Source organism: Pelobates fuscus, chromosome 1 (assembly GCF_036172605.1).
Source record: "Pelobates fuscus isolate aPelFus1 chromosome 1, aPelFus1.pri, whole genome shotgun sequence".
Lineage (NCBI taxonomy): Eukaryota > Metazoa > Chordata > Amphibia > Anura > Pelobatidae > Pelobates > Pelobates fuscus.
The window spans coordinates 422285833-422308725 of record NC_086317.1 but is presented as its reverse complement, the minus strand read 5'-3'; the positions used below and the strand labels follow the sequence as shown (position 1 = coordinate 422308725).

The following is a 22893-nucleotide window of genomic DNA, read 5'->3' as shown; positions in this document are numbered from 1 at the left end:
CGACACTGTCACACAACCTGCCCCCCACACTGTCACACACCCTGCCCCCCACACTTTCACACACCCTGCCCCCCCACACTGTCTCCCACACACTCTGCTCCCACACTGTTACACACTCTGCACCCCCCACACTGTCACCATCCTCCACACACCCCCACACTGCTCCCCTCACACTGTCACCTTCCTACACACTGTTACCCACCGACACCCTGCCCCCCAAACAATCCCTTTCCTCCACACTGCTCCTCCACACTGTCACCCTTCTACACACTGCCCCACTGTCAGGGTACCTGAAGTCTCTACCTCCGAGAGAGGTAGAGACTTAGACGTTCATCCGTCCGGACGCCATGTTTCCTCTGTTCCTCGCGGTCGACCCGGTCACACAAACGCCGGCCGCGAGGGAGTCTCTTCCTTTTGTAGCATGGTGCCCGGAGGCCGACGTCATCACGCCAATCCGGAACGACCTGTCACTCAGTCCGAGACAGACTAATCAGGTTTCGTCGGAGGCGTGTCTATCCTCTCTAGCCAGGGTATTTAAACATACTTCGCCCTGTTGCTCATTGCCCTGTCGTGGTTCTAGCCTGTCTAGTCACTCAGTGCTCTGGTATTTCTCAGTTATCCTTTTGGTTTCGACCCGGCTTGTTTCCTTACTCTGTTTACCTCCGTTATCCTTGACCCGGCTTGTTCCTCGCTTACCTGTCTTCTCGTTCCCTCGACCTCGGCTTGTCTCTGACCATTCTCTATACTCTCTGTACGTTAGCCCGGCCATTCTAAGGACCGGTATACGTACCCTGTACCTGTTTGTACTTTGCGTGTTGGATCCCTGTCCCGATCCTGACACCCACACTGTCACCAACACACAAACTGTCACCCTTCCCACGCATTGCGCCTGCACACACTGTCACCCTCCCCACACTCTCACCTACCAATTGTCACAATTCCACACCCATACAGTCACTCTCCACATGCTGACATGCCCATTCACCCAGCCACACTCACATTAACCTCTCCTAAACTTGTTGCTCTCACCCCCTCCATATCACACTCATCTTCTCTCAAACTCACCCCTAACCCTGTCACTCTCATACTCTTTCACATTAACCCCTGCCCAACAATGCCACACTTACCCTGTCATGCTCACCTTCCCTCGCCCTGTCACACTCCCTCCTCCAGCCATACAACACATTTCCCCAATCCTGTCAAATTCATCCCCCTTCACCCTGCCACACTCACCCTATTACATAACCCCTCCTATCCTGTCACCCATCCTGCCCAGCCATGCCACACTTACCCTGTTACATAACCCTCCCTAATCCTGTAACTCTAACCTCCCCTCGCCCTGTTACACTCCCTCCTCCAATCGTACCAAACTCACCCCAACCCTGCCACACTCACCCTGTCACATTAACGCCTCTAATCCTGTCACACTCACTTCCCCTCGCCCTGTCACACTCCCTCCTCCAACCATGGCACACTCACCCCAACCCTGTCAATCTGCAGTTGCTAAGGCCAGTAAGGTTTTGTCATGTATAAATAGGGGCATAAATTCTCAGGATGAAAATATAATTTTGCCTCTTTATAAATCGCTGGTAAGACCACACCTTGAATATGCTGTGCAGTTTTGGGCACCTGTTCTAAAGAAAGATATCATGGCACTAGAAAAAGTGCAGAGACAAGCTACAAAATTGATAAAAGGAATGGAGCATTTTAGTTACAAAGAAAGATTAAAAAATGTAAATCTGTTTAGTTTGGAAAAACGGCACCTGAGAGGGGATATGATAACATTATACAAATATATTCGGGGCCAATACAAACCTTTATCTGGAAATCTATATTCATAAACAGGGCTATCTATACATAGGACACAAGGTCACACATTTAGGCTGGAATAAAAAGGAGATTTAATTTAGGCAAAGAAAAGGTTGTTTTACAGTAGGAGCAATAAGGATATGGAAATCTCTGCCCGAAGAGGTGGTTTTATCAGAGTCCATACAGATGTTTAAACTGCAATTGGATAAATACTTGCAAAAACATAACATACAGGGATATAATTTCTAATTAGTGTGGTAATAGCTGCTTGATCCAAGGAGACATCTGACTGCTATTTTGGGGTCAAGAAAGAATTTTTTCCTAGTTTGTTGCAAAATTGGAAGCGCTTCAGACTAGGTTTTTTGCCTTCTTTTGGATCAACAGCAAAAACATATGTGAGGAAGGCTGAACTTGATGGACGCAAGGCTCTTTTCAGCTATGTAACTATGTAACTGACACACTCACCCTGTCACATTAACAACTCTAAGCCTGTCACACTCATCTCACCACTCCCTGTCACACTTCCTCCTCCAACTATGAAATATTCACTCCCGCAACCAATACATACTCACCATCACATTAATCACCCTAATCCTGCCACTGTCATGCCCCAGTTACCGGTAATTCCTTGTCTCTTCCGGGTTGACGGAGTTTAGCCACACCCCCTCTCTGACGCGGTCTCGCCACGCTACATAATGCGACCGCTGGATTAATGAACAGCGTTACCGCGATATCAAACCGGCTGAAAGTTTCTCTGCAACCTACCTGTGTACCGAACCGGACTGGAACTCGAACTAACCTCCTTCTCCTCTCCTCGACCACGGCTAGTATCTGGACTTCTCTCATCCTGCCTCGGGAAGAACCTCCCCGGAGGAGAACTCCGGAACCTGAAGTTCACCCTCTGGAAGCTAAGTCAATTGTTTCATCTTTGATAAGAACTTCCTTCTCTCAAGCCTGCTGAGCATTCCTTCCATAGTCTGCTCTCAAGTTTCTCCAAGCATTTCTGCTACAGTCTGCTCTCAAGCCCGTTAAGCATTCAGGCACCAGCTGCTCCTTGACCTGCTATCTCTAAAACCAAAACGAATCTCTGCTGTTACAACTTCATTCATAGCTTTCTTCATTACCCTAAAAAACTGCAAACACCAAATGTGCTAGATTGCATGTATATAGGAAACTGCTTACTCCAATTAAACCAAGAGCGAAGTATTTAAAGATACAGTACCTGTATTTTCCTATATTGAATAGACAATTCCTATTTTATTCTCTAATTTTCTAATCATCAATTTAAATCCTAAGAAATCTGTAGTTGCCCTCCACATCAATCTATGTAAACGTGACAGATTAATCCAGCCTCTGTAATGGATCTAGCAGATTTCGATTCAAAATTTACTATGCTGAATCAAAGAGTCGATACACTTGCCCAAGGCATGCAAGACCTCCAGGTTACAAATGAACAGATTCTTACTTATGTCAGAGACTTACAAACCCATACTCCTCATACTGTTATGCACTCTGCTAGCGACCCTGCTGTCTGTAATCCCGAAAAGTTTTCTGGAGATAGATCCAAATACAGGGAGTTTCTTAATTCCTGCAAGTTATTAATTGCTCTAAAACCTAGATCTTATCCCACTGAAAGATCTAAGGTTTGTTCGGTTATCTCCTTCCTAAGAGGTGAACCTATGGCCTGGGCCCACTCCTTCTTGGAAAATGACGATCCCATCTTAGACTCATTGGATGCATTTTTTGAAGCTATGTCTCTTCTTTATGAAGATCCTAACAAACAGTCTACAGCTGATTTAACCATCAGAACTCTACAGCAAAAACATAGACCTGTCGAAGATTACATTGCTGAGTTTAAAAGATGGGCAATAGAAACTCAATGGAATGACATAACCCTGCGCAACCAGTTTCGAATTGGGTTATCCGAAGCAGTAAAGGATGAACTTTCTAGAACTGAACTTCCTACCACATTAAACGCGCTGATTCAACTATCAATCAGCATTGACAGAAGGCTTAGAGAAAGAAAGGCAGAAAAAGCTCTCTCGGGTTCATCATGGAAAAAACCATTTGGTCCTTCAAAAACAACTCTCATATTACAGTGGGACAAAGAAAGAATTACGACTGAAGCCATTATTGATTCTGGGGCAAACGGGGTGTTCATCGATTCATCCTTTGTAACAAAAAATAAAATTCCTTGTGTTCGCAAAAGCACTTCTGTTTCTGTCAGAGTGATTGACGGCTCCCTCATATCCTCAGGCCCTATAATAAATGAAACTATTCCTGTAAGAACAACCACCCATCATACTCATACCGAATATCTTATATTCGATATTATCTCTTCTCCTCTTTATCCGGTCATACTAGGAATCAACTGGTTAAGGGACCACAACCCACAAATTACTTGGTCTCCCTTCTCTCTCAACTTTAACTCTGCGTATTGTAAGGAGACATGCTTACAACATATTCCAATTTTTCAGACTATTGAAGAACCAACTATACCTTCCTGTTATTCTGAGTTCTCAGACGTATTCAGTAAAAAGGAAGCTGAAACACTCCCACCTCATCGTCCCTACGACTGTCCCATAGACCTCATACCTGGTGCCCCCATACCTTTTGGGCACATCTATCCTCTCTCTGAATCTGAATTAAAAATCCTCAAGGAATACTTGGATGAAAACCTCCGTAAGGGGTTCATTAGACCTTCCAGCTCACCTGCTGCCTCCAGTATGTTTTTTGTGAGAAATAAAGACCAGACTATACGTCCCATCATAGATTACAGAGCTTTAAACAAAATAACAGTTAAAAATCGTTACCCTCTTCCCCTGATAAATGAATTGATTGAACGGTTAAAAACAGCTACTATCTACACCAAGCATGACCTCCGTGGGGCATATAACCTCATTAGAATCAAGGCTAACGATGAATGGAAAACTGCTTTCCGAACAAGATATGGCCTCTACGAGTATCTTGTGATGCCTTTCGGCCTCTGCAACGCCCTTTCAACATTTTATAAATGACATCTTCAGGGACCTTCTAGACGTCTGTGTTATCATTTATTTAGATGACATTCTTATATATTCTAATACTCCTGAGGAACACAAAAAACACGTGAGATGGGTGTTATCCAGACTTTGAACTCATAAATTATACGCTAAACCAGAAAAATGTCTTTTTAACGTCAATGAAATAACCTTTTTAGGTTACGTTATTACTCCTCATTCCATAAGCATGGATAGTTCTAAAATCAATTGTATCCTCAACTGGCCCATTCCTTCTAATGTAAAAAAATTAAAACGTTTTCTGGGGTTTGCCAACTTCTACAGAAAATTTATTAAAAATTACTCTGACGTAGCTCATTCACTTAATTCACTTAACAGCAAAAAACATCCCTTCAATTGGAATGAAAAGGCTCAAAAAGCTTTCGATGAATTAAAAAGAAGATTTACAACTGCTCCTATTCTTCAACTTCCAAACCCCACATGTCTCTATGTCCTTGAAACAGATGCTTCAGAAACAGCCATCGGAGCTGTCCTCTCCCAACACAAAACTCCTCAAGATCCTCTTCATCCAGTTGCCTTTTTCTCACGTTCAATGTCTCCTGCCGAAAAAAATTACCCTATAGGAGAAAAATAATTATTGAGTATAAAAGCAGCCTTAGAAACCTGGCGACATCTTCTTGAAGGAACACAAGCTCCTATAATAGTTTATACTGACCATAAAAATCTTGAATATCTTCACTCCAACAAAACTCTCTCTGCTAGGCAAGTAAGATGGAATCTTTTCTTCTCCCGGTTTAATTTTCAAATTGTTTTTAGACCCGGATCTAGGAACAAAAAGGCGGATGCCCTTTCCAGAATTCACCAAGACCTTGAATTGGAACCTCCACATACAATCATCGGAATCTTAACGTCCCTTATAGATGATATAAAAGGTCTAAGTCCGGATGCTCTTGAACTTCCTAAATCAATTAAGTTATCACAGAAAGATGGTCTCTATTATTTCAATGACAGGATTTACATTCCTCCCGCATTCAGAAATAAAATACTCGAATTTATTCATGATTCTCCTCTGGCTGGTCATCCTGGTATAAAAAAGACCCTAGAATTATCCAAAAGATATTATTGGTGGCCTCGCCAGGACACCACCATCGAATCCTATGTCAAAACCTGCTCAACCTGCCAAAGATCCAAATCTGAACATCATCACCCCTTTGGTCAATTATTGAATCTACCGATTCCGGAAAGACCTTGGCAATCCATTTCCATGGACTTCTTGGTGGAACTTCCCCCTTCTCAACATCATACCACCATTTTAGTAGTAGTGGACCGCTTCACAAAAATGTCCCATTTTATCCCTTTGAAGAAATTACCCTCATCATATGAACTTTCAAAAGTATTCCTTGATAATATAGTGAAACTTCATGGACTTCCAGACGAAATCATATCGGACCGTGGAACCCAGTTTACCTCCAAATTCTGGAACGCATTGTGTGCTTCTCTTCGTATTCAACGTAAACTATCTTCCGCTTATCATCCCCAAACCAATGGGCAAACTGAAAGAGTTAACCAATGCTTAGAGCAATATTTACGATGCTATTGTTCCCACCTACAGGATGATTGGATGACATGGTTGCCCATGGCCAAATTTGCATATAACAACTCGGTTCATACAAGCAGCAAAATGACTCCCTTCTTCTCCAATTATGGGTTTCATCCCTCTTCGTTTCCTGCTCATATAATTCCTTCATCTAACCCCACCGTTTCAAATCAAATCTCTCACATGTCCTCCCTATTTCGAAAATTACATGAAAATCTTGAATTAGCATCCGCCAACCAAAAGAAGTTTTTTGATACTAAGAGACAACCTCCTCCCATTTATAAAATTGGTGATCTTGTCTGGCTCTCCTCAAAAAACATATCCACCAACCGTCCTTCAAAGAAACCAAGTTCCCTTTTTCTTGAAGCTTCCACCTACTTTAAGGCTTCATCCAGTCTTCCATGTTTCTTTGCTCAAACCCCATCTTCCTGACCCTTTCTATAGAGATGTAATCACTACTCCTGATCCTGTTTTGGTACAAGGTGAAGAAGAATACGAGGTCCAAAAGATTCTGGATTCACGGATCCATCGTGGCTCTCTACAGTACCTCATTAGATGGAAGGGTTACGGAGTTGATGAAGATACATGGGAAAACTCCTCTATGATCCATGCCAATAGGTTAATTACCGCATTCCACAAACGTTATCCTTCTAAGCCACGTGGATAGCACCCGGTGGGTGATCCTTACAGGGAGGGTACTGTCATGCCCCAGTTACCGGTAATTCCTTGTCTCTTCCGGGTTGACGGAGTTTAGCCACACCCCCTCTCTGACGCGGTCTCGCCACGCTACATAATGCGACCGCGCCAGATACAAGACGCTGGATTAATGAACAGCGTTACCGCGATATCAAACCGGCTGTAAGTTTCTCTGCAACCTACCTGTGTACCGAACCGGACTGGAACTCGAACTAACCTCCTTCTCCTCTCCTCGACCACGGCTAGTATCTGGACTTCTCTCATCCTGCCTCAGGAAGAACCTCCCCGTAGGGGAACTCCGTAACCTGAAGTTCACCCTCTGGAAGCTAAGTCAATTGTTTCATCTTTGATAAGAACTTCCTTAACTCAAGCCTGAGCATTCCTTCCATAGTCTGCTCTCAAGTTTCTCCAAGCATTTCTGCTACAGTCTGCTCTCAAGCCCGTTAAGCATTCAGGCACCAGCTGCTCCTTGACCTGCTATCTCTAAAACCAAAACGAATCTCTGCTGTTACAACTTCATTCATAGCTTTCTTCATTACCCTAAAAAACTGCAATCACCAAATGTGCTAGATTGCATGTATATAGGAAACTGCTTACTCCAATTAAACCAACAGCGAAGTATTTAAAGATACAGTACCTGTATTTTCCTATATTGAATAGACAATTCCTATTTTATTCTCTAATTTTCTAATCATCAATTTAAATCCTAAGAAATCTGCAGTTGCGCTCCACATCAATCTATGTAAACGTGACAGCCACACTCCCTCCTCCACTCACCCCAACCCTGGCACACTCAACCTGTCACACTCCCTCCTCCACCAAACAACTTGGAAACTATGAAACATTCACTCCCGCAACCAATGCACACTCACCATAACATTAACCCCCCTCACCCTGTCACACTCCCATCTCCACTCACCCCAACCCTGGCACACTCAACCTGTCACATTAACGCCTCTAATCCTGTCACACTCCCTCCTCTAACTATGAAACATTCACTCCCCCAACCAATGCACACTTATTGTCACATTAATTCCCCTAATCCTGTTACACTTTCTTCCCCTTACCCTGTCACACTCCCTCCTTCAACCATGTCACACTCACCACCCAAACCTGTCTCATTAATCCCCTCACCTTGCAACAGTTACCCCTTTGCAGACTAGAAAATTGGGTAGACTAGATGGGCCGAATGGTTCTTATCTGCCGTCACATTCTATATGTTTGCGCACCCTGTCACAACCTACACACAGTCATGGTCACAGCCCCCACAAACACAAAACACACAAATATATGCGGGGCCAGTACAAACTTTTATCTGGAAATCTATTCATAAACCGGGCTATCTATACATAGGGCACGAGGTCACACATTTAGGCTGGAAGAAAGGAGATTTCATCTAAGGCAAAGAAAATGTTTTTTTACAGTAAGAACAATAAGGATATGAAAAAAAATCTCTGCCTGAAGAGGTTTTTTTTTTTTTTTTTTTTTTTTAATTCTTTATTTTTGATGTACTTTTGAAAGAATACAGGTATGCTCACAATGTCACAACAACATTAGGAAGCCTTCAGTGTGAAACACGATAACAAGCATTGGTATGACATTTGCCTAAAACAGCACATATTTTTTTTTTTTGAGAATGTAAAACACGCTAGGTTTAAGCTAGGCAGACATGTCAAAGTTGGTACATATTAACATTATTGTCTAGAAGAACATAGCCGGACATTCGATTTAAACATGAAAGATGCCCATTGATATGCTGGGGTGCCCGCTCTGACAAGTACTTAACATACGGTAAACACAGGAATTTCAAATTACATGTAAACGTCGATTAGTAGGCTTGCTACATACTTTATGCTAGATTGTTAACCCAAACGTGTGTAGGAGCCTAAGCCTGTTTTAAGTAGTAGAGTAATGTAGGAGTAGCAACTAGGTTAGATAGGTACTTAGTGAGTATGCTTCAGGGGACCCGCTACACAGGGAGACAAAGGTTAATGCTAAAGGCACATCTACATATTAGCTTGTCTGGGTTACCCCTCTGCTCCCTCCCTCCATCGGCTTGGCTAAGGGTGATAGGAAAGGCGTCCCAGTATAGTGGTATACCCTGCTAGTTTGGCTCTGCAGGTTGTAGCACAAGTTCGTTTCTGGCATCCTCCGATCGAGCTCTATCTGGAGTCGGCATCAGAGTCCGCAGGCGTGTCCACCCAGATGTCTGGCAACGACGTGAGGCTTTTCCCTCCTCGAGGCTCTCGGTTTAGGTGAGTGGTCGTTGGAGAGTCTGTGCTGGGGTGCGAGTGGGTGCTGCCAATCAGCTGCAGGTCTTTCTGCTCCTTGGAGCCCGTGAGTGCTAGACCTGTAGTAGTGGGTTTCCACAGCCTCTGTAGGGATTCCTCTTGCAGGCTGCTCAGAGCTGGCTTTCCCGTGGTGGCATAGGTGGCGGACATTTTAGCTGCAGAGTGCGGGAGATTAAGTTGTGGTGTTCCTTTCCCCGCTGCCGCGGGCCCTCCAGTGGGGACCGGGATAACCCCCACCGGTCCAGGGGGGGGGGAACGGGACCAGGACCACATCAGAGAGCCGGTGTGTGATAGCCGGGGGAGAAAGCAGGATGTAGGCCGTCCACCCCGCCTCTTCCTCGATTAGGCCGCAGACACCAAAGTCTTTTTTTTCGCCCTCCCGGGCTCCAAAAACTCCCGATCTCGGGGTCTGCTGCATCACCGACAGCCAAGCAGTGTTGTCGTTATTCATTATAAGCTTAGTAGCTGCATTTTTCAGCGTATGGGGCCGATTCCCTCAGGAGCCTCTCCAGCATGCGACCCCGGTCAGCATGGCGGTCCGGCCCCGCCCCCCGAAGAGGTGGTTTTATCAGAGTCCATACAGATGTTTAAACTGCAATTGGATAAATACTTTCAAAAACGTAACATACAGGGATATAATTTCTAATTAGTGTGGTAATAGCTGCTTCATCCAAGGAGACATCTGACTGCTATTTTGGGGTCAAGAAGGAATTTTTTCCTAGTGTGTTGCAAAATTGCTTCCCCATACACATACAGTCCCATAAACAAACATACACATGCTCACAGAAACATACATTCACAAACAAGGATACTCACTGTCAGACACACACTCTCAGGCACATACACATGTAGACAATGCCAGATACACTCACAAATTCACACAGCCAGATACACATTGTGACTGCATGTCTGTATTTGTCAGTGCGTGTGTCTCTGTGCAACAGTGTGTTTATGTGTGCATGTGCATGTATCAGTGTCAATGTGTTTTGTATTAGTTGTATATGTGTGCATGTGACAGTGTGTATACGTGTGCATGTATTAGTGTATGTGTGTATGTCTATGGTTGCAATGTGGTATGGTACGGGCAAAGCAAAGTGGCAAGATATATAATATGCAGTGGTGGGATTCAGCCAGTTCACGCAAACCTGTTGCTAAAATTTCACAATTTCGCTGAACCGGCTTATACCGAAGCTGTACCACTTTAACCCCTTAAGGACCAAACTTCTGGAATAAAAGGGAATCATGACATGTCACACATGTCGTGTGTCCTTACGGGGTTAAATGGAGCATTCCGGAGCACTCGCAGGACTGTGCTGTTCCCGTGCGAGTGGAGAGTGGGAATAACATCTTCGCCTCCAGCTCTGCATGTTCCTGGTGAGGAGGACATGCCACGCCACCCCAGTAAGTCTATATTACATATCTTATTTTAAGTACAAAAAAAAGCACAACAGAAAGGTATTACTGTATTTTAGAGCCCTTATAGTTTACTTTATTTTTCATTTTACTCAATCTGCTGCCTAAGTGTCATTACCATTTTAAGTCATTATTAATTTACTATTTTTTTTTTTGACACGATACAATGAGTGAGTCCTAAGCAGCTGTGCTGTACTGACTTCTGTAAAGAGAGCGGGAGATTAACCTTTATCCCTTAAAAGGTGTATGTATGGATTTTTAAGATAATTAGTTAATAATAATAAGTTAATCTTAACACTCCAGATAAAACATTGTTCACTATACATTAGACAACAAACTTGATGCTTTTTTTTATTTTTATTTTTTATATTTATTCACAATTTTCTGGTGCAGCTTTGACACAATTTACCATATGGATCAGCCACTGATATAGGAAGAGCGAGAGAGACAGGCACACAGACATATAGACAGCCTTAAGCTCCTAAGATGCTTTGTATATGGTATGCAAATAATATTAACTCATATTAATTGAATGCAACTTCATGTGGTTATTTTTACTGTGGTTTAATACTTACTATAATGTGCTGGTAATATCGAATTGTGCTTAAAGTGCCATCAGCAGAATATTTCAGAAGTTTAAAGGTTAAGACGTCCTCCTCACACACACACTCTGCTGCCTCATGTCCCACTCACATCCCCTGCTGCACAAAAACCTCCCCTCACACACTCTCTGCTGCTTCATGTCCCCCTGTTTCACCATGTCCCCCTCACACACACTCTGCTGCCCCATGTCCCCCTCACACGCACTCTGCTTCCCCACGTACCCCTGCTGCCCCATGTCCCACTCACACACTGTTCTGCCTCATGTCCATCTGCTGCCCCGTGTGCACCTTACTATCACTCTGCCGCCCCATGGCCACCTCACTAGCTCTCTGCTGACCCATGTCCCACTCACACACTTTGCACACCCATGTCCCCCTCATAAACACTCTGCTGCCCTATGTCCCCCTCATACACACTCTGCTACCCTATGTCCCCCTCACATACACTCTTCCTCCCCATGTCGCCCTCACACACACACACACACACACACACATTTTATAAATTTACTGGCATGATATTCAGGGTTTATGCATTTACTGCTCCTTGGCATGAAATACCAAATTTATGTATTTACTTTTTAAACATTTTTTATAATTCTTTATTTATGCTCAGCTCTCAAGCGTGAGAGGGCATATAGGCATGTTGCAATAAATATATCAGATAAAACAAACAATAGTGTTAACAGGTATGAAAACAATGCATACATATCTCGGGAGCTGGGGATTTTTTCTTTTTTTGTGGCTAAGGCAGGGGCGGATCCAGAACCAAATCTCGGGAGGGGCACTGGTGGTGGGCTGTAGCATGGCTGCAGCACAAGGATAGGGGGCTCTAGTTTAGAGGATAGGAGGCTGTACACATATGCGGCCACACACCGGCATATGGAAACACAATAGCACACATGTACCCACACTGACACATACACACAGATAAAAACATATGCCTTCACAGGTACATACAGTGGCACACACACAGATACAAACATATACCTACACTTACACACACAGATACACATACCTGCACAGATAAACACAGACACACTGACACACAGATACACACATACCTACACATGCATACACACACTGGCACACACACAGATACACGCATGCATACTTACAGATACACACTGACACTCACAGATACCTACACATACACACAAACATATGCACACACGGACACTCACAGACACACAGATACACACGCATAATTGCACATACACACACAGATACAGACATACAGATACACATATCTACACACACAGATAAACACTGGCACACACACATACTAATTTCTCAATGCTTTCCTATGGACGTTCTGCACACTGGATGCTAATTTCGCATCTAGCGTCGCAGAAGCGCCTCTAGCGGCTGTCAGAAGATAGCCACTAGAGGTTGGATTAACCCTGCTATGTAAACATAGCAGTTTCTCTGAAACTGGTATGTTTACATGTGAAGGGTTAAAATCTGAGGGACCTGGCACCCAGACCACTTCATTGAGCTGAGTGCCATGCAATTGTATTACTATGCTTTCTGCAATGCTTGCTATAGCTATTGTGTATCTGCAAGTACAACTCTGCACTTAAAAAATAAAGGATTAAAAAACCAAAACACTATATATATATATATATATATATATATATATATATATATTTGTGCTCGGAATTTAATATGTAATGGATAGTGTCTGAAATGAAAGTTGGTTGTGGTGTGCCGAAACCAACGTCCGAGTGGGCCTGTAAATAAAAGAGGGCCCACCAAGGAGAATTGTATGTTCTAAGTGTGCTGGTGGGTGGGGAACACTTGAACTCGAACGTCAGAGGTGAGTAGGGGCTGGGAGTTTAAGTAGGGGACTTACTCCTCCCACAAATTCAGGCCTAATGGCCTTTCTACTTGTGCTCGGAATTTAATATGTAATGGATAGTGTCTGAAATGAAAGTTGGTTGTGGTGTGCCGAAACCAACGTCCGAGTGGGCCTGTAAATAAAAGAGGGCAAAGAGAAGTTCGAAAAAACACACTTTATTGCATTTGTTACATAACTAAATTCCTGAAGGTTTGGCGAAGCTCTCTTTCTGGCCGTGGAATGTACGTATTGTATATAGAGGACTTCCAACGACCCAGTCTCTTTATGATGTGGACTGGGGTGTTAGTACTAGAAGCTGATGAAGCGGCTCCTATGCGAAAGGAATGCCCGGAGAACGAAGCTGGGTTGTAACCCAATTTTCCCAATAAGATTCTAACATGCGTGGTGAATTTTGCTGTAGTGAGTGGGTGCCCTTGTAGTTGTTAGAGCGGTGAGTCTGGTAAGTGCGTGTTAGGAGTTGACCGTAGGTGGTCTAGTGCCTTAACTGGACACCAAGCATTATCTGTTGGAAAGAGAGGAATGATAGTGGGGTGTAGGGAATGATTAGTTTTGGTAGATGGGATCGTGAGAATGTAATAATCGTCTAAGTTTGTGAGTTGTGGGGTTTTAAGGCTGTGTGTGGTATCTCCTTGACAAACAACGGTACATTTCCTAGGTTTTAGGAACCCATAAAAAGCTAAATAGATAGCAGATTTGATTACCAGGTTTGTGTTGGGATCAAATGGGGATTCGTCAAAGAGATTGCTAAGTAATCTAAAGATAGGCCCATCTATTGGAAGTCTGGTGGTGATAAGTGGAACCGAAACTTTGAGATACCCTTTAAGATTTTATTGATGGTGTATGATGACAAAAAAGGGGTGTTGTTAGGGAAATTTGTGAGGCTGTGATGCTGCACCCCCGTGAGGTATAGTTTAATTGTATTGTGGGAAAGTTTTAAGTGTAAGTGGCAAAAGGAGGCAAAAGCCACCATAGTTTGGGTACAAAAATCACCTTGTAATCCGAATTCAGCTGTGAATTTATTGAAAACGGTAAGTGCCCTACTGCAGGTGATAGTTGTGTTAGGTGATAGTGCTTGGTGCGTAAGAGTGCTAGCTTGGTGCATAAGTGTGTTCAATCCAGGATTAACTCGTGAAACCTCGGTGTTCTGGATGGTTGATGGTGGGCTGACGGGAGTGCCTGGAAGAACACCTGGAATTAAGATGGAACGGGACGGTTGCTGCCAGCCAGGTCAGCTTGCAAATCAGCCGCATAATGGTAAGGGAGGAAGAGCGCCCCTTGTTAATGATATCGCAAGCTGACGAGTTGTCGGAATAGCATTTTACTGCCTTGCCGGACCAGAGGTGACCCCAGGTGTGTGCGGCCGCCACGATGGGGTAAATTTCAAAAAGGGCTGAAGTTTTTCTAAAACCCGGCAAGGCATCCATCACGGAAGGTACCAGAGTCCAGCTCTATCCCCAAGAAAGTAAGCTTAGTAGTGGGGCCAATCGTTTTAGAGGGAGACAAAGGTACCCCGAGGGTGGAGAAAAGTGCATAGGTGCTGAGGATATCGGTGGGTGTGCGTGCGCTCGGTTATATTATGACGAAGTCATCCAAGTAATGAATGATGGCGTGACACCTAATAATGTTCAGAAGCAGCCAGCATAGAGTTTCTGTGAAAATATCAAACAGTTTAGGCCTGCTTCTGGACCAGAAAGTGAGTCACGTGGAAAAATAGTACCTGTTTTGACATTTAACACCGTGCAAGTGCCAAAGTGCCAAAGTGATGGGTGCATGGGCAGTAATTTGAATGCATTGGTAATGTCTGTTTTACTAAGCCAAGCGTTGCTACCAGTTGAAATGATGGTTCGTATAGCGTTGTCTATTTTTACGTACTGTAGTGAGAATTTGTCTGCGGGAATGAGTGCGTTAATGCTGGGAACAAAAGAAGAGTGCGGTGCCGATAAATCAATAATCATGCGCTTTTTATTTGAGTATTTGTGTACAGCTATGCCAATGGGGTTAGTGCGCCAGGAGGAAAACGGTGAGGAGGTGAAGGGGCCGATCATGAAACCTTGTGCTATTTCTGTGGAGAGGAGCACGTCCGTTGCCTCTGGGTCTAGGCAGGCTGATAGGAGATTGGGGCATTCCAGCGTGCCTGAGGGAATGGCTACGAGACCCGTGAGAAAGCCCTGGGTGAACCCTGTTAACAAATATTCCACTAGATGTCTACTTGGATGAGTTTTCAAGTAAAAAGCCAGGTTGTCGATATTAATGTCGGTTAGTCACTTGCTAGGGGACAACCTGGCCGGGCACATGGTCTTAGTGTGTGCCCTGAAGCAGATAGAGCAGATGTGCAACAATCTACAGGCGCTGAAGCTGCAGGAACCTGCATTGAAATTGTTGCACACCTGAGCTTTCCCTAGAAAGGAGATGGGCCTACCCAATTTATCCCGCTGACCACCTTCATGTTTATTGTGAGGAGTGGAAGTGGATGGATCAGCCACAGAAGGGCACAAATCAGCCAAGTGAGTAGAAGAATTACATATGGCACAAGACGGGGGCCTCAGACCAGCGAAGTGGCAACAGAATAATTCTGTATCCATCTGACACCAGCTAATTATAATGTTAAATAGTTTCAGATGTGTCGCCGCTTTCGCTGATATCGATTTATGATAATCATAAAAAGATGAGCCCCCGTACTTGATGCCCAAATCCACCACTTTATGGAGATAGAGGTCCAGTTCCTCTCTCCTGTGGGGATATACCGAGCAGATGACATCACGGTATATCCCGAAGGCCAAAACTAAATTGGGAATAGATAGTTTTTTGTTGAGCCTAGGGTCTCTGGTTTTAAGAACCACCGAAATATCCCCAAAGTTCTCCAGCACGTCTTGGGAGGCTATAAGCAATGACACCAGACACACGTCCTTCCCATCTAGGATTTCTTTCCTAATGGAGTCTGGGACGGAGTGAGCTGGTGACACAAAAGGAGACATATCTGAGGCAGGAGCTGAAGGGGGAAGTATAGGGGCGGGTGTTGGTGCCATAGGTACTGCCGGGGTGAGGGCTGAAAGGTCACAAAGGTTACCTGGGGGGGGGGCACTCTCCACCTTGCTTAACCTGCTGTTCAAGGTCTGCAGGTTGGCCAGGGTGTCCTGGGTGGCTGTGCCAGCGACAGATGGTTGACCTTGGGAGCTAGTGCCTGGCCTAGGCTCAGGGGCTTGGTTGGTCAAAAGTCTGTAGAGTTCCGCCTTACGAGCCATAGCAGGAAAAGGGATGCCCCTAAGCCTAAGTTCGGTCGTAATTTTTGGAATAGTCCATGCTCTCAAAGACGTAGGGGTAGAAGGGGCGAGAGATACGCCTGGAGACTCGGGTCTGATAGGAGTGAATGGTATCTCCTCAGTAGGCAACTCGTCAATTGGAGATGCATCTTGCGACATTCTAGAAATTAATTAATTAATTGGATTTAGTAGGGGCGTCTGAGAACATTTACATAAAAAAGGGGGGGACAGGGGGAATTCCTCAGGTGAACTAGACTGTAAGGCTATTGCCGAAGCGAAAAATTGGAACTTTGACTAGTGACAGATGAGGCCCTACTAGTGCCAAGTGGCGGTGAGAGGCTCTATCTATGATTTGGGCGAGGTAAGTACGTTAAAAAAATTACGGTTATCATTAGGAGGTTTGTTCAATAAAATTTTAATTGTACTCTTAATAGTTGATAACATGAGAATTATGCTGACTGTTATTTACATCAATTATTTAGGTAACTGAGAAAAATATAATTTGCATAATAATTTGGAACAGGGTGTATAAACATTAAATGTAATTTTTATAATTACTTAGCTTTCCATAACTTGACCTTACAAAACCCGGAACCCTAAAACACTAAGTTCACCTTAACCCCACCATATTTATCAACTATTGCCTCTGCAAGACAAGCTACTGTTATTAAGCAATTTCATCATAACACAGATGAAAATGCCGTAACACACACCAGCCAGTCTGCATAAAAAACACAACAGATATATTGTATAAAACATTAGTGCTGTATGTAAAACTTTATCATTTGCTTTTTCTTATCAGTTATATTCCCCAAATGTGGTTACATCAGACTCTTGTGAAGGTGTCTTGGGTGGATTTGATGTGGAGTCAGTGAAAAAGGAAATACAACGTGGAAGAAAAATGGTAATTAGAAAACAGTGTAAGATCCATGTATGATATGATGTATTATGAAGGACTTGGAAAAATTGCATTGTCGCAGAATATTTAAGTAGATTTTTGATAGCTAAGGCAGGGCTCGACAAATCCCAGGCACCAGGTCGCCCTGGCGCCTGGGATGTGCCAGCTCATATGTGCCAGATATTGAGGAGCAATATGGGCGGCGCACGAGGCAGCTGCTCTCTGCTCCCTCGCGCTGTGTAATGATGCCGGGAGCCAGAATACGATGGCATTCCGGCCCCGGCATCAATACAGAGCGCGAGGGAGCAGAGAGGAGCTACAGGCAGAGTACTGCTCCCTCGCATACAGGAAGAGTGCAGCCCCACTGGACCCCAAGAAAGACCCTCTCAGCTCTCCCACAGGTAGGGAGGCTGAGTGGGTTTCAATAATATATATGTGTGTGAGAGAGAAAGAACCTGTCAGAGTGTGTGTGTGTGAGCCTGTCAGAGTGTGTGTGTGTGTGAGTGTGTGAGAACCTGTCAGTGTGTGTGTAAGCCTGTCAGAGTGTGTGTGTGTAAGCCTGTCAGAGTGTGTATGTATGCGTGTGTGCGAGCCTGCCAGAGTGTGTGTATGTGTGTGTGAATGCCTATATGTGTGTGTGCGTGCAAGCCTGTTGTCAGCGTAAGAGTGTGTGTAAGCCTGTCAAGAGACGGTGTGTGTGTGAGCGAGTCTGTCAAGAGTGTGTGTGTGTCTGTCGAGTGTGTGTGTGTGTGTGTGCCCGCGCGCCTGTTATGAGTTTGTGCGTGCAAGCCTGTAGTCAGCGTGAGTGTGTATGTGAGCCCGTCAGTGTGTGCGTGCGCATTTAGGTACCTGCCCCCTCCGATCGTTTTTACCCACTCGCCGTGCCAGTTTCCCCATGGCTGAGATTATCAATCTTTATGATCTCAGCTAACCCAATGCTTTTCCCTTTAGAAAGCATTGGGAGGATTTTGTGCATGCGCAGCAAATGTACCAATCTGCATCTCTTCATCAGGATGCATTAAATTAATGAATCTCTACGAGGAACATTCAGCACCTCCATGCAGAGCTTGGAGATACTGAACCTGGGTGCTGCACGTGGTGCAGCAGTGCCCCAGGACTCTCTAGTGACCGTCTGAAAGAGGTGTTACTAAGCAGCAATGTAAATTCTGCCTTTCCGCAGAAAAGGCAGTGTTTACACTAAAATGCCTGTTGGGACAGGCTATAGACACCAGAACAACTACATCAAGCTGTAGTGGTTCTGGTGACCATAGTGTCCCTTTAAGTATTGCATTTTCTCATTGAAAATTACTGGCTCCTAACTTGTTTAGCTGGGTCCTAGATTCCAAACAAATTTGTCAAGCCCTGAGCCAAGGCTTGGATAATTTCCCATTCATATTCAAGAGGCTTGGCATGAATAGAGCCGGTGTTCTATCGGTCAAAAAAATTGTGTGTCTGGATCCAAGAATGCCGCACTGCCCCCTTCCACCAAAACCCACATATTACACCTTACACTCCTACTATACAAGTAAAATTGAATTTCCAGCTCGCTCCCTCACAGGGTTTGATTGGCTCAATGCTGAATGTTGCTGCTTATATGCACTAGCCTCCCAATTCTTTCCAATGGATCAGTTTAGATTGGCTGAGATAATCAACACTGATGATCTCAGTCAAAGAGACAGAGCTGCACAGAGGAGACCAGCTCGGCAAGGGAAAAAGGTAAGTAAATCAATTTTTTTTAACACTGGCAGTGCCTGCCCAGTCAATTGTATTCTTTGTTATCCTAACGCTATAGTTACATAGTGGTCTAGGTGGAAAAATGAATGAAGTCCATTAAGATGAACCCTGAAGCCAATTCTTTTATGCTGTTTATCCAAAAGAAGGCAAAAACAACTGTAGCCATATCCAAATATGCAACAAAAAGAGAAAAAAAATGCTTCTTGAATCCATAATGAAAATCCGATTTCTCATTGGATCAACAACCTGTTTACATACATATCAAGTATATCCTTGAAAGTTCTATTTATGAAAAAAAAGCATCCAAGCCTTTAAAAAATAAAAACAAAAAAATTAAAAGATAAAATCTAATGAGAAAGCTTATTTAGGTAAAGAATCTCACATATTCATTGTGAGATTCTTACTGTTCAGAGCCCTTTCCTCTGCTGTAAGCAGAAATGCCTTTTCCCTACACGCTCAATGGATGACTTCTTGTCTGTTGTATATTCTTGTTAATGAACAGGTTAGCACATAGCGGTTTGTGCTAACTCTGTATATCAGGGCTTGACAATTTTGCTTGTAATCTAGGAGCCAGCTAAAAAGGTTAGGAGCCAGGTTTTTTTTTTTTTTTTTTAAAAACAACGCTTAATTTTCAACGACAAAAATACAATTCTAAAAAGGGACACTATAGTCACTAGAACCACTACAGTTTAATGTAGTGGTTCTGGTGTCTATATCCTGTCTGTGCAGGCTTTTCATTGTAAACACTGTCTTATCATAGAGAAGGCAGTGTTTACATTGCTGCCTGATAACACCTCTAGTGACATTGCTGCCTGATAACACCTCTCAGACACTCAGACGTCCACTAGCGGTGATTCCTAGTGTGCAGCAACCTACATTCAGCCTCTCCACACTCTGGGGCCAGCCACGGTGACACCGGTACGGCGTTTGGAAAAAAAAAAAAGGCGAGTGAACACCTTTCCCATGCAACCAGCGGGGGCCTGATTACCTAAACAGACACACTAACTGACAGACAGACACACACACACACACACACACACATACTCACTGACTTAAACAGACACACACTTGCTGAATTGACAAACACATACTCACTGACAGACACACTCTCAGACAGATACACACACACTCCCTGACAGACACTCTCCGACACTCTGCACACACACTCACGGACACACACAAACACACTCACTGACAGAAACACACATTCATTGACAGACACACACTGATGTTGACACTCACACACATTTTCCCACACACACAAAATATTGTTATTTTGTTTTATTTCAAATCAAGTCCACCAAGCCTCCCTACCTTTGGGAGAGCTGGAGTGGATCCTTTACCTGGGGCCCAGTGTGTCTACTGTAATCTTTAAGCTCTTCTTGCTCTGCTCCCTCGAGAGCTGTTTATTGATGCCAGGGTCAGAGTGACGTCATATCCCGGCTCATGGTATCACCGCAGGGCACAACAGGGAGCAGAGCAAGAGAACTGAAGGATTACAACTTCCTCCCTTGCCACCTGCATTCACCCTCAGTGGGCCACCTCCACTGAACGAGCTGACAAATATCAAGGCACCAGGACAAAATTCCTAGTGGCCATAGTGACCTGGTGCCTTGGATTTGTCGAGCCCTGATGTATATATTTGTATAGTGCTAACATATCCACTCTGAGGCGCCTGTTTTCTAAAGAAAACAAATTCAGTTTTTTAGCCTTTTCTCATAAGTAATTTTTTTCATCCCTCTTAGTAATTTTTTAGTTTGCCTCTGCACTTTTCCTAGCTCTGCAACATCTTTCTTTAAAACTGGTGCCTGAATGGGGCGGAGCCAGGCAGCTGAACTGAATGGCCGCATGTCGGAACAGCTCTGCACTTACAAGCCACTAAAACGTCGAAAACGAGCTGTACAACCCTCAGACACAAGCCTAAAACGGAGCAACTGCAGGGTAAAGACACAATGGGTCGAAAGACCAAGAAATCTAAGCCTGACAAGCCCAGCATAAGCAGAAACATAGGGGACCTCTGGCGCCAGGCCCAAAGAGCGGGAGAGGCCAGGATGGCCGCCTTTGCGGACTTCAACTCCGACATGTCGGATGACTTCTTGGATGGTGCAGCGGAGGAACAGGTACTACCAATACCGGCCCCCAAGCCACCTCTTGCACCACCAGACTCGGCCCCAGTCACAACGGCGGTCCTGAAAGACCTGCTCGCAGGCCTACAACGTACGTTACAGACCGATGTGGCCCAAATACGACAGGACCTGAGAGGCCTAACAAACCGCATGGCCACACTGGAACAGGACACTAACCAAAACAAGATGCAGATATCGCAGCTGCAACAAACGGTATGTGAGCTAACGCAGCAACAGGCAAAAACGGAGCTGAGGCTCTCGGCGGCAGAGGACCACAGGAGAAGCCTAAATCTCAAAGTCAGGGGGATCCCTGAAGCTACAACGGAAGCCGAGCTACCTCACTTGGTACGCAGATTGCTCCAAGCGCTCCTACCGCCCAAACAAGCGAAAGCTGTAGAAATTGAGGGGATGTTTCGCTTACCCAAACCGACTAAGGCCCCGGCCGGGGCACCTCGAGACCTGATTGTCCGGTTTTTAAGGAGCAGAGACAAAACGGCAGTCCTCAACGCGGTACGCAACCACTCTCCATATTCCTTCGAGAGCATGGCGCTCTCCTTCTACGCTGACCTATCGGGGAACACACTTGCATGGCGCCGCTCTCTCCAACCCTTCACGGCACGCCTACGAGTGAACAGCATCCCCTATAGATGGAGATCTCCCCGCACACTGCAGGTACAACATGGAGACGCCACTCACCCAGTCCACGACATACAGGGAGCAAAAGGGCTACTGCCGGTGCTGGGGCTCCCAGGGGACTCTATGGCTAACGGTGTGCCAACTACAACCACTCACAGCTGGAACCCAGCTAATGCCCCTCCATTTATACCACGAGAACTAAGGAGAGAACTCCAAACAACAAATACCACCTGAAACACCTCAGACAGCATGAAGAGACACGCCGTCCTTCCCAATTATTATAATACCGTTACCATAGCCGCAGAACACTCAGTCCTCAATTAAATGGATATATACCGTTGGGGACTTTTTCCTTTTTTTTTTCTTTCTTTTTCTACCTAACTTATCACAGCCTCCAATTACCCTTTTGAACTGCAGCAGCCGACACCAGATGAACACTGGATCTAAAGTCTATTTGGCTTAGCCTCACAGATCCCGTAGTTGAGAGCGGGCAGATTGCGGACTTACCTCCTGCTGCACAAGTCACGCTAGAGCAGGGGTAGGCAACCTTTTAGCAGCACTGTGCCGATATAGGATTGTGATGTCCTGTAGCGTGCCGGTCCTTTTTTTTTTTATAAATCGAGGTGGGTGTGCTGCCGTATTCTGCTTGTGTTTGTACTGTAATTGCTTTGTATCATTGTATTTGTGCGTATATATGCAGGGCTGTCTTTAATAATGACTGGACCCTGGGCAAAGCATTTGCTTAGGGCCCCCTGGACCTTGTCCCCCCCTTCCCAGGCATGCAATCACGTCCTACACCTCAACACAGTGGTGGACCTAAAGTAGAGAGGTGCAAGAATTCTTGGCGGTCTCCCTGTTGCACGGGTGATTAAAAGGTAGATCCCCATCTGTCGTGCAACTCCAGAAATGCATTGACAGCTGGGGCTCTACCATTTACTCATGTTTGCAGGTCTGTATTTAGCACTAAGCAGTTT

The 22893-nt window shown here is 44.7% G+C and overlaps 1 protein-coding gene across 1 annotated transcript in view; it reads left to right on the top strand.

Annotated features, from left to right (window-relative positions):
- PHF11 (PHD finger protein 11) overlaps window positions 1–22893 on the top strand; it is a 166916-nt gene that overhangs the window by 11196 nt on the left and 132827 nt on the right. The window contains exon 2 of the mRNA XM_063428648.1: window positions 17328–17429. Within this exon, the coding sequence (XP_063284718.1) occupies window positions 17328–17429 (102 nt within the window). The remainder of the gene's footprint in view (window positions 1–17327; window positions 17430–22893) is intronic.